This window comes from Argopecten irradians, chromosome 6 (assembly GCF_041381155.1).
Source record: "Argopecten irradians isolate NY chromosome 6, Ai_NY, whole genome shotgun sequence".
Classification (NCBI taxonomy): domain Eukaryota; kingdom Metazoa; phylum Mollusca; class Bivalvia; order Pectinida; family Pectinidae; genus Argopecten; species Argopecten irradians.
This window is the reverse complement of record NC_091139.1, coordinates 26,081,721-26,095,337: the sequence shown is the minus strand read 5'-3', so window position 1 is coordinate 26,095,337 and position 13,617 is coordinate 26,081,721. Positions and strand designations below refer to the sequence as shown.

Sequence of the window (13,617 nt, the reverse complement as noted above, 5' to 3'; positions counted from 1 at the left end):
AAAAAATACATAAATTTAGGGACCACCATGTTGAAATTGCATTTTATAATTATGATTTATATCTCGAGCATTACGACAGATGTAAAGAAAATCTCTGAGATTGATCGTCGCCTATAACTGTGGAGAAAACATTGACAATAAAACCGGAAATGTTAGTTTTCTATATAGTGACGTGTGAACGCAGGAAATAGCAAAGGCAATCATGATATTTTTAACGGAACATGTTTTCACTATACAATCTTATTCAATCATATACATGTTTTCACTATACAATCTATTCAATCATATACATTTATCAAAATGATTTATTACGGATAGTTTCTAGTGGTCACGGATCAAAATCATATAAAATATACACACCCTTTCATTTTTTTCATTGTAACAAAGAAATCAAGCAAACTGCTAAAATTGTCTACTTATTAATCCATCTATTCTGTGTTTCTACCATAACAAAATTGACTTTCTACGGCTACAAGTATCGCGTTCAATGATTTTCAATATAAATTTTCTGGTGTTTATATACAAATTCAAGTTTATAACAGTATAACGACTTTAGGAAGAGAGGAACCTCTTTCATCATAAGTATTTTACACAGTACTTAATGTATAAAGAGCCACCTCATACATAATTTATGACTTAACACATATATACCGCCACCATCAAAAGTTCACCAGTAAATACTTATTTTTATGGCCCCCCTATCCTATAAGACATTCAAAATGGGATCCTGTGCATTCTTCGTTCTCCCAAAATCAGTTTCACATATTTTAATAACAAACATTATATCCCTTTAAGAGATATAATCTTTTAAAGCATCCCCAGCGCTATGATAGCGATTAATTTCTAGTTTATAAGGACAGACTGTTAAGAATGTGGAAACATTAAACTTCACACCTTTAATATTTGCACCTGCAGGGCAGTCAAAAATAGTTAGTTGTGGTAAAAGGCCTTTGTAGATGCTACAAATCATGGTATCTCTTTTCAATATATGGCATAAAAATGGCTACTTCATGCCATGATGAATGGACCATTGACCAGAAAAGAAAAGTGTTTAGATTTATCTTATTGTAAATTCTATATTTGTAACAAACTAGGGTCATTTAAGGACATGCTAGGATAAGGTCAGATTATCCAGAGAAAAACCATCAAGTTGTGGTCAGATCATCTGAACTTACAATTCTAAAGATGAATTGGGCAATTAGCAATAATTTTACAGAGCATCTTAATTTTTTGACCACAAATAGAACATCAGTATTACATATGATAAATATTTCATACACATCTCAAGTGCTATATATATCCATAATGAAAATTTTCAATGATGATCAAATAGAATCATCAATATTCCACCAGTATAAATAATAATAAGTAAACCACAATAAGTACAGTAAAAATCCAGATTCTCATCAAACTGTAGGTAAAGATAATGTGAAAATGACGGACGAAACATACACACAAAAGGTTTATCTTATTCCATGCTACCTACAACCTCGCCAAGTCTATAGTGATAGCCAGCTTTCCCAACAACAAAACGAAAGCATTCAACTTAGCTGTGACCTTTGACCCCAAGTCTACACCTGTGAAAGTGTACATCACTGATTACAAAAACACAATCTTAACACAAGATAAATAATTCACAATTTTTTCTCTCTCTACCACAAAAGTTTTGTTTTTCTTTTCATCTTATCTTTGCATGTTCTTTACAAGTTTTCTGCAAGGGTGCGTCTGACTAAAAGTCATTCACATGTAAGAAAATTATTGATGAAACGCTAAATTTTGATCAATGTAAAATCTATAGGTGGAATTAAGGCCTATAATTCAAATGGATGAAAAAACAACGCACTTGAGCAACTGATCTTGTTTAAGTTTTTAATTAAGTCTTAGTTCAAATATCAATATCAATTATCATATTTTGTTTCAGTGAGGAAAGAAACCTACAGTAAGACAACAACCAATAGCAGGGCAGCAACACTGGGAGTTCTTGGGGGATCCAGCAACTGGACCCTATCAGGAGACATGGAGAGGAAGCTGTAGTGCACTTGACCAAATCCTTTTTATGTAGGTCAAAGGTAAAAATGTAGGTCATAGTGACCTACCTGTATCATATACAGAATCATCAATCTCATTATGATGTTATACATAAGAAGATGATCCCTAAAAAACTTGTGAAAGCTAAGACTGGCAATTACAATGACAGACATATAATATTGACAAGGTAAACAAGGATTTGTTTGTTAGTTGGGTGGACAGAAAAACATTAAAGATAAACAAAGAAGTAAGATTTTGTAGTTATCTTTGTCATATTCACAAAAATCCCAAGCATGCATATGCGGTCACAGGTTGCATTGCAATATCTGTTCAGTTTGATATTGAGATGAAAAAGGGAAATAAATTAATTTAGTTATTTGTTATATGAAGGATGTACTCTCTAAACCACACACACAGAATTACCATTTAATCCTCTGTCGGAAACAAAATTCAAAAGTTCATGAAGGTCAAACCATTTGTCACCAAATACCTTTAAAAATGAATCACAGGTAAAATTATACGTACATTCCTTGGTATGAGTTAAACAGACACTATATCTATCGATATATAGGATTAACTTACCAAAGTGACATGTTACACTCTTTGAAGAAAAGACAGGCATGATATTCCTGTTGTTTTTGCTCACCATATCACACACACATGTAGACATGCAGTATGGTGTACATGTAGAGCATGTTAATTAACGAGACATGTGATACACAATAGCATCAATGGTGGTCTGATCATGTGGATCATCATAATACATGTAATTTATGTATATATTGTGGGTATTAGACTCATCTGTATATACCGTATTCGACCCAATAAGCGCCCAGGGCGTTTAAAGAATGAAAAGGTGCCAATAAAACGAAGTTAATGCAAACCTTTACAATTTTGTATAGTTTTTGTCTTTATTTATGCCTTGGCAATTGAAATCGTGGCTTCAAAATGGGGGAAGGGCGCTTATAGGGACACAGGCGCTTATTGGGTCGAATACGGTATACACAAAATGTACTATAGAATTATATTGACAGAAAAAACTAATAACTATGTGTTATACTTTATAGCATAAAAATGTTAGGTTAATTTTGTTTTGTGTCTATTTGGCAAGAATGCTTCAGTGTGATAGCACTATAAAAGGGACTAGAGTTCCTCTATCTCAATAAGACACAACACAAATATATATCGCAGTCTTCCAAAACATTTACCATGCACTCTATAAATGCTGGCTGTTAAAAGGGTTAACTTTCTTTTTTGGTATAGAGCTTTCGAAACATTTTGTGGTTTGAAATATCTGGTTCAGGTCTATAAGACCAGCATTTAAACCAAACTTTACAATAAAGGCCATTCAGAAAATTTTAATCTCCATCAGAAGATCTAGGTCAGGGGTCATAATGAAGGTCAGTGAGCATTTGACCTACTTTTGTTTGCACAATGGAAATGTCAGTCATACTTAAGAGAAAATATAGAAATAAGAATAAAACCATGCAGAATATCCCAATGGTGACTTATTTTGAACAAATATGCATAAAAATGTAAAACTTTGAAACCAAATGATTCATATGATGGATGGACAAAGGAAGGAGGGGCAACATGAATTTCAGTAGCTGTTCGGAGTCCCATAATCATGCATATGTGAATTTTACCACGTAATGCACAGGAAGCTTTGGTGTACTAAAGGGATGTCAAATCTAGTTTTTATGCTTCATTTTTTGCTGAAACATTCAATTTAAATTTAAATTGTTCACACCTATTTAAGCCAACTGGCTTTACATTTGAAATGACTATTTAACTAGAGATGGGGAATAACTTGCTGATTTAACATTGCATAAATAGCTCTGGAAACATGGAGCTTACAAAATAAGATAGCAAAATAATGCTACCTGCAATTTTGTTTAAAATTCTAATCCTTTTCATACAAATGACTAGAAACATGAATTTATAAAAGTACATTTGTATTGTCGTGCAAAGTAGTAAATCTGCGATTCCATGAACCATAAATTACCTGTAACAGCATCTACACATACCCAGGTATATAAGATGCACACAATTTTTACAGCGATCGTTTCACATTACCTCAAACTTAGATAAACATATAATTACATCACAGAAAGCAAGAAATCCTGATACTCAGTATGTACTAATATTCTAAAGATTTTGTACCAATTTTCATCATTTTTTGTAAAGTTTTTCTAACGTTTATTTATGGGAAATCAAACTTGATCAGCACAGGGGAATAAAATCTTTATATGCTCATTGTTTCTGAATATTAAGGGCCACATTGTTTCTGAATATTAAGGGCCACCACCAAAAGGGTCTGTCTCAGTCTTAAATTTCCCAATAAAATGTCAGAAAGGCCATAGCAAGAAATCTGATTGGACAACTATTGTAAAGAATCTAATTGGACATTCTACTATTAGGTTTTGATAGGACATCTGTACAACTACTATAAAGAATTTGATTGGACTGATATAATCAAGATTCTGATAGGACAATTAAGTACCAATGCCTTCCAATTGTAATCAATTGCAGAAAAATACACAGCTGGACAGGGTTTAAATCCAGGACCTCCTGGCAATAGCCTCATGATGCTCAACCAATTAATGGGAATTATACATGTACATTGAGAGGCATGTTAAGTAAAACTGAATGCATGAATGATGATGTGAAAGTAACAGAAAAGTTTCATTAACTGTACTTGTTCCACAAACAATATCACCAAATAACTCCATGTTAATGCTAGGTCTCTGGTTTTCCCTCACAAAAGATCACGATACACATTTAAAACACCTGACAATTTTGGGATGTTGAACATATCCTTAGTAAATGTTTGTCCAGTAATGTCCAAAGTGACATTCTTGACCACCAGACAATACACCTTGGATTAGGGGTGTGACCACTCAATGGACATGTGTTTGATAAAGTGTGCGTCTCTATAATACTAAGGAAGGGTGGGAAGTCCCATTAGGCCTAAAATCAACACAATTTTAACAAAGATCCAATTATACCCAAACATCCCGAACAGGGCGACCTCAACACCAATTTTGCCCACAAAAGAAACCTGAGACCTCTCAATAAATTGAGTTTGAAATATTTCATAAAGTGCTGGTTATTTGAATTTGTAAGTGTAGTATACAAACGGTTGATCAACTGTCAATGCTTTCAAGGAATAAAGAATTCATTCTTCTTTTCAGGTACTTTCACCCTTAGGTTCATAATCACAAACAAATTGCTACAATATTCATTATTAATACCCTTTATCACTTTTAAAGTATAGTATGGTTTGATATCTATGAATATAGGGTTTTAAGGAAATCAAATGTGAGTGATAATGAAATTGACATCTTGATACTATATAATTGTTCTATAAAGTTAATGCCAAGGAAATTAGAAATTATCAACTGCTCCCAATTAAATACATGTATTACAAACTGAAGAATGCAGGAGAAAACAATTTATATTTTTGGATAAGATAGTCTTCACATTTTGCTAGATAGGATCCAGGGGTCTTCTTGTAATACAAGATCGATGAGGCTGCACTTGAATACCATTATAAATTACCACAACAGCACAGACTAGAAGTTTCTCAACTTTTTAAAAAACAAAACGAAGGAAAAAGGCTGCGTCTTTAACGCTTTTCGTCATCATCTATGAAATCTGTGTGTCAAGTTTAAATAAATATTTATAATAGAAAAACCCTTTGTAAAACTTTTAAACAAAAATCTTCATGCTTAATAAATATGATTTCTTCTGATACAATCTTGATGCAATATAAGCAAAAATAAGAATAAAATCAGCTTTAATCTGATGTTGGATCTTGCCAACCCTAACGATCACAAACAAAAAATGTTTACTGATGAACAGATTGTTTAATTTACGGCTATTTGTTGAACATTTTATGCACATTAACTTTTGCCAATACACAATGTAAAAGAAATTTGTATTAAGAGTATCAACTATAGGATCAAGTGTTAATACACTAAAGCAACTTGTAGTCACAAATATGGTACGACAAATACCATATAATTTTGATAGCCTTTAATTATCAACAATATATTAGCATTCACTTTTTTTTCAAATTTTTGGATAATCAACTACATCATTCAATACAATATCATATTTTACTGGTATCTTAATTGTTTTGATGGTTTATTTCACTGAGTCAGTTTGCATTGGACATTTCCATCTTTCAGAAGAAAACCATGAAACTTTAATAGAACATAGCAAATTTTGAAATGTCTTAGATTCATCAACTTTTTCAATTTTTGAATTTGGCAAACAATCCATTATCAAAAATTTTTTTAAAATATGCCAGCTTTAAGCTTTGTAACTTTTATTTGATTTGTGTACATGTAGTACCCCCTTATCTGGGTTGTATATTTGATTTTTATCAATCAATCTTTTAGAACATCTACTTCATATAAGTATTTCAACTGGACCTTATGAATTGTTCACCAGGTGTATAAAACAAGATTTCATTTTCATAATTATAACACAGCCATGCTTTATATTATATAGTAATAATCTGTATTATCTTTCCTTCAAATGTAAGCCTTGACTAGATCATATTTCTTAGTCAGACATCGAGTCACACTTGAAGATGTTAGATTTGAACTTACAGACCATGGCCATTAAATATCAACATCAGATTTTAAGAATTTTGATTTTTTTTTCAGGTGGTCGCTTTTATACCAAATTATTTTTACCAAAATTGGCAAAACAAAACATTCCTTAACATTTAATTTCAATATGGTGTGTCAAAAAATAAAGAATTAAATTTAGACAAATATTGTACATATTATGGGTGTGAACACTTCAAAACTTTTTTATTAATTACTTTATCACCATGTAAAAGTTTGAGCTTCTTATTTTAATTCAAGATAAAAATATTAGAAATAATAATTTGCGTCCTACACAAATCCATGGCACTATATGCCCTAAATGAAATTAAGTGTTCATTGCACATAGCACAAAAATCAATTTCAATTTCATCTATATGCATTTTTGTGATAAGTGTCATTTACATGTATGTTCTATCGGCAGTGGAGCATTTTAGTAGTATAGCCTAATCACTTACACTACAGTAAGATGATACACATTTCAGAAATTTTTATTTAATAAATTTTATTAAACAAAATCTCTTTAACAACTTTTGTTACATAGCAATACATATATATTCCTTACAAACTTGTGTTACTATAAATGATAAAGGATTTCATGTGCTATATAATTTCTTTTTGTTAATTTGTGAATCATGATGAAATATAATACAGATTTATGACAATGATTCTCAGGAATTTCTTACAATGACAGTTTATATATCCTATGCTGTTGTTGTGTTTTACTGTCAGGGCGAAACCATTTCATGTTTTTTACTTTACACCCATCAAATTTATAACGTGTATAATTTATCATTGCTTTATCGCCATAGGAACAGCAGGCAATTTAGGACTTGCCAAATTTCTGCTGTTGTATATGCACACAAGGCCAGGCTTTGCTTTTCTGTTGTGTTTGAATTATAATTTTCACTTTTATTATATTTCTTTGTGACAACAAACCTTGACTTACGTAATATGTGCAAAGAAATGTTACTTTGGTATTAATCTTTTATGAAGAAGAATCCCACACCTGAATTCCACATAATATCTTTTCTGATGTTATAATGTTAAAACGTGTTAAGAAAAAATTTGCATGCAGATATTCTTAAAGAATCATCTTCATCATAATGCCAAGTTTTAATTAAAGTTTAGGAATTAGCTTTCTAATAAATTTTATATGGTTTTTTTTTGGCTGTCGTCTGACAGCATAATAACACACTTGATGTTTGGAAACACCCCCACAGATGCAGAAATTCTATTTAAAAATCAACGAATAAGGTTTCTTCTCAACCAAAGTTTGACAAGTATTTTCTTATAACCCTCCCTGCCAAACATGTATCACAAATTTTTCATTGACAGTTATACCTAGTCTAAACTTTGTTTAACCTCATAGACAGGCTTTGGTGACTGAGTGTTAGAAGCTATCCATTTTCACACTCTCTCTTAACTTCTCAAGGCTATACATATAGATAATCTTAAATGAGGCTATTAACTTACAAATAGATTCTGAAATCCTATGAAAATTGTGAAAACTAAATGGTCCTTGCATAGCATAATGGTGTACAATAGAGCTTTGGTATCAAATTAAGGTGTATTATAAAAATGAATGGAATTATGTTTAAAACCATATGTAATTGTCATAATGAAAAGGGCTCAATGTTATAATCTTATTATTGACTTTCAAATTGGATTATTAGAACATTAAAAACTCATGATTTAATAGACTTTGTGTTGTTAATATCATTATAAAGTATCTAAAAATAACATTAATTGTTCATATACTCGTAAATCTTTTATTCAGCATTTAATTATATAACAGTGCTTTATCACTATTATCATGCATTAATAAATGAGTTTGATCATGCATTTCTAATTAGCATTTTAACAAGGTAGATGACTTTGATTCCATATATATACATAATAATATACAGTTTAAGGCTTTCAAATATGTGATTTACAACACTTATCAGGTTAATTTAAAACAAAAAAAAAATGTTAATAATCTTCAACTCTCTATTTGTTTCAATCTAAAATATTGATCAAAGTAAACCGATGAACATTTATGAAAAGCATTGGGGTTTTTTCTTTCAAAAAATGGATAGTTATCAATTGCTGTGGTATTATTTTGAATTTCTCAAAATATGTTATATATAGTGAAATGATTATAAGTGAAAATGAGCTGTTCTCAAAATGATTCATGTACCGGCAGGTATTCATTTTAACTGTGATTCAATCAGATCTCAATAGTTTATATCCCAGATGCTAAGAACTGATCTTTATCTATGGTCATGGCAAATTCAGGGTCCAGTTTCAACTAAATGACCCCTAGTAAGTAGGGTGCACTTATCTGTAATTTTATATCCACTGGGGTTCAACCAACGAAACCTGTGATGCCTATAACATGGAGAACCTTTCCCCAAGAAGTAAACTATTCTATGAATTCTACTTGTATTCCAAACTGTCAAAGTGTTTCTTCAAATCCTACCAAGAATCAAATCTTACTTATTCGCCTAACAGTCCCATACAAAGAAGACCACGAAGCATTTTGCTTAATTTACAAATGTAGAACTGCAGACTATATCAAAGACATCATCCATGGTTCGATCTAGGAATTGGTGTTTTCAAGACAATCAAAAGAGGAATATGTTGAACAGTGTACCAGAAAACACGAGTCCGAGTACACTATTGCCCAGAACTATTTTGAAAATAGTTTTCTGAATTGATACTGTCCAACATCATGTACTTACATTTTCTTGGGTCCTACATTTAGTCCTTTTATTTGCGTCCTTGTCCGATAGGCCAGTGTGTATTGTTATTAAAAGAATTATCAATAAATGATTTATCATTTTGGTTTTGCATTGTATTCATTTAAACTCCTTCACGTGAACTCCATCCCCTCAAAGCACATGTTATTTCCTTCAAGGCAGCCTCAGTAGTATAATCCTCGTGTTCTCCTGTAGAGGGTCCACGCGCTGACCTCGCGATACAAGTTCTCACATACGACTGACCGCTTGCCTCTGTGTCCAGCCTATAATATTAGAAGGCGGAGATTCTCCTGTCGCTTTAAAATCCAAGCTAGAAAGCAGTTCCATTTTCACACTCAACATTATTTCTCGGTACGTACGATTCATATGCTATGTGTGTGTACATTCTGTTTCGTCCATACGGCTTTTCGATTGGTTCTTCACTCCGGAATATAAATAGCATGTGTCTTTACACGAGCGATAAAAAGTTGGGCAGTTACGGTCAATTCAACTCAACGTTTCTTCATGAATCGACTTTCGCTGGGTTCAGCGTGGCAAGGCTCATGCATATACCTATTAAGCAGGTCATACGTGCGGTCGCATAATATCGTATACAAATGTGTAAGCGCTTTACATAACATAGCGCCAACCCCCACCTGTACAATTTTCACAGGTAAAATTCATTCCAGTAGTACGTTGACCTCCCAACCATGCGTTAATTAAATCATGAGATACAATAAATGATAAAGAATATAATGATTTATGAAAAAATGAATCTATTTTGAATGTTTTCCCCTCCTAAACATTTTCAGTGTGTAGGCTATATGATAGCTACATGAGATCGCTTTTAAAGGGCCAATCTGGGTATTTAAGAGAGCGCACGGTAACGAACTAATGTGGTTTTGCTTGACTAAATGCACTACAGGCCCTTACGGTAGATAAACATCAAAGGGTGTACAGATCGACAATGCTACCGATTAGCGATAAAACAGTTGTTGATCAATGTATATTTGTCTGCTGGCCCGGGGGTAATGGTGTACCGTTCTCCGATCGCGGGGGCGGATAGAAACAAAAGGTCAACGTACATTTCACATATAAGATTTCCGATATTTCCTACCCTTCTTTCTTAATCCATGTTACTTAATTACTGAAATATCAATTCATCACAGAGTTACCAGAAATTGATTTGAAAAGAATACATCTTTACCATTAAAGATGAAATTAAAGATAAAGAAAATAAACATATGTCGAAGAAAAAAAGAAGATAAAAATCATATGTCAGAGGAACCTGATAATGGTTTCCAGTATAATACTATGTTAATCTCTCGTTAATCATACATAGAAACCGGAATTTCATTTCTGATTGTACTTAATCAAAATGTATGTTCTATTGAAATAATATATGTTTATTATCATATTATTCGGTAACTTCTTTCCCTAATTGATAAAAAAATATGAAGTCGGTGTGATCTAAAATACATGTATACGGAAAGGTGGATATGTCACTAAAATAACACAATACTTTAATTAAAAACGGCCGAGAGAATTTCCAAAGATAATATCCCACTGGTAAAAGCATTTACAGCACGCGATCATTAGACATTACAGAAGCGAAATTGTTATACTAACAATATATCAATTAGGATTATATCGGCTTAGGCCTAGCTGTTAATCCGTAAATACTGTCGGTCTATCTGATCTGACAACTTTAATGACTCAATCGGGTTATATCATAACCTTTATACCCCATATGTATATCATGTTTGCCAATTAATTGCTTGTAATTCATCTGAAGAGAACACTACCTCACCCGTGCTAAATGTTATCACCGATAGTCTCTGCAGCACAAATAGTCAATTGGATCATTATCATTTTTTTTTCATATACATATTATTAAAAGAAATCATTTTGTACAGTAAACGCATAACAGAGAAAAATTGTAAAAATAATAAAAATAAAGGTGCGTCGGCCGGGAGTCGAACCCGGATCGACTGCTTGGAAGGCAACCATGCTAACCGTTACACCACCGACGCATTGAATACAAGGAGCGAGATTACTGATATGTTCTTAGGATATTACCGGCCGGAAGCGTGCATAGTAAACAAGGCCACGTGGTTCAGTGGTAAACTCTATGTTGTTATTTATATCGCCGATCTTAATCTGTCCTGTGTCGTAAATACCAATCATAATCGCATGACTGAACAAACTGGTACAACGTACACATTACATCAGAGACATAGATAATTTAATTATACAGGCTATCTATATTGTACATGTAAATCTCTGATTAAATCAAGGATTTATAAGTATATGTACATGTAGGCCTAAAACAATGTATATGTACATACATATATAGAGACTGGAAACTCCTTCTTTGTCATTGTTGACGACATTTTCCATTGGCTAACTGCTTTAAAACGTATTCGTTTAAGTATTCATGATACTTTTCATACAAATAAATAAGTTTCAACGTTATATCCTGGTCTCATATGATCAGTTTAAATTCATATTGTTATGGTTTAATATGATTTTTGAATTATGAAAATAAGCAATTTTACATGGTTTTTCGAAAATCAGACATTTAATTAAAACAGGAAATGCATTTTCTTTTATTGATTCTTCTCAAAAAATCACTCCTACATGTGCGCCATCTGAAATTGATTGAACTATTATAAAAGGTTACCCTTCTAGATCTGTACAATGATCAGAGACTGTAAGGCAGACATTTTTAATTTCTTTTGTTATCTAAATGTGCGTCATTATATTTTTTGTAGTATACACATTGTACTAGAACTTAGATTTTAAATATTTTAATCATGTCGGGTAAATATTCGTTCAATAGGCCTATTTACAATTTCATCATCCTTGTTTACAAAACCAAAGTTGATGGCCTGTGATTGTTTAGATACGGACATTCCAAGTTTACGTAGTTTTAATCTCACCGTATAAAATCAACAAGGCATTAGTCTGGTACGACACGTTACTCAATGCTGGCGTGAAGGGCTCTCAAGGACCATGTTTTGACAAACATGGCTCATTGGGGTAGGTGTAAGATACCATAGGAAAATCTCACGTGCGTTTGTTTACATAATACCGGTCCTCAGACATGCCACAAACTGTGATAGTCTAGATCTAGTAAATTATATAGGACGTCATTCTGGTTCATCTTTGTCTCAACCAACTGCCAAAGTCTATACTATGGTATTTACAAAGTCATTATCAACAACGCACTAGTAAAAAGTTATTCTCATTTTAATCTGTTTCACCGAGCTTTAAATGATTTTAATCAGACAGTTTGCATTTAGGTTTTACAAGAATCAGTCATTTTCTCTTATCTGTTTTTCTTTTTTAATATTACAGTATATATACTTTAAAATCTAATCAACCATTTAACAACTTTAGGAGTTACTTTCTTTCAGCGTTTCGACAAAGGAGACTTCGTAAAACATTTGTTAATCTAGAACACATTTTTGAAATATCAACAGTTATCAGAATAAAACACAGAAAAGATTTTTAATCTCCATATCATCAGAAAATCGCACCAAATGATAATTCAATGTCCTCAAAAAGTTAATCAGGGTACAGCGAACAGAACCGGAGAGTACATTATGTACGTACGGTTTTACCGAGTACATTTCTATAACATGAATACTACGGGGAAGTTACACGGACAGTATCGCGAAACTCTGAACATTATTTGCTGACGTTATTCACATGAAAGTCCTATGTTGATCGTACCCGTTGATATGCCAAGATTTTTATGGTGACAACAGTTGACAACAATTTTTATTGAGGCCTTTACGTTTCTGATTTCAAATTATACATATAGTTTTGTCATTAATACATAGTCAAATGTATATCCAATGATGTTCAATAATAAACGTTTTAACGTCTGTTAAAAACAGGATCCAGCGAATAACATGAAGCTACTATGTGTATGATTAACGTATTTCCGGTTCTTGGACGTCCCCTGTTTAGGGCCATTCTTCAAGTCTCTTGCGAACATTTGTTTGTTTGATTAATTAACGTCCTATTAACAGCTATGGTCATGTAAGGACGGCCTCCCATGTATGCGGTGTGCTGCGTGTATGTTGTGCGAGGTGCGTGTTTTGGGAGACTGCAGTATATTCATGTTGTGTCTTCTTGTATAGTGGAACTATTGCCCTTTTTATAGTGCTATATCACTGAAGCATGCCGCCTAAGACACCAATCAACACACCCCACCCGGTCACATTATACTGACAACG

The 13,617-nt window shown here is 32.6% G+C and overlaps 1 protein-coding gene and 1 non-coding gene across 2 annotated transcripts in view; both read right to left on the bottom strand.

Annotated features, from left to right (window-relative positions):
- LOC138325461 (metalloprotease TIKI2-like) overlaps window positions 1-9,991 on the bottom strand; it is a 99,116-nt gene extending 89,125 nt beyond the window's left edge. Inside the window, exon 1 of the mRNA XM_069271140.1 lies at window positions 9,374-9,991. Coding sequence (XP_069127241.1) covers window positions 9,374-9,472 — 99 coding nt within the window. The 5' untranslated portion in view covers window positions 9,473-9,991. The remainder of the gene's footprint in view (window positions 1-9,373) is intronic.
- A 1,340-nt stretch (window positions 9,992-11,331) lies between these two features.
- Window positions 11,332-11,403, bottom strand: Trnag-ucc (transfer RNA glycine (anticodon UCC)). The gene has a single exon. It is a non-coding gene; the product is annotated as a tRNA-Gly (tRNA).
- Window positions 11,404-13,617: the final 2,214 nt, after the last annotated feature.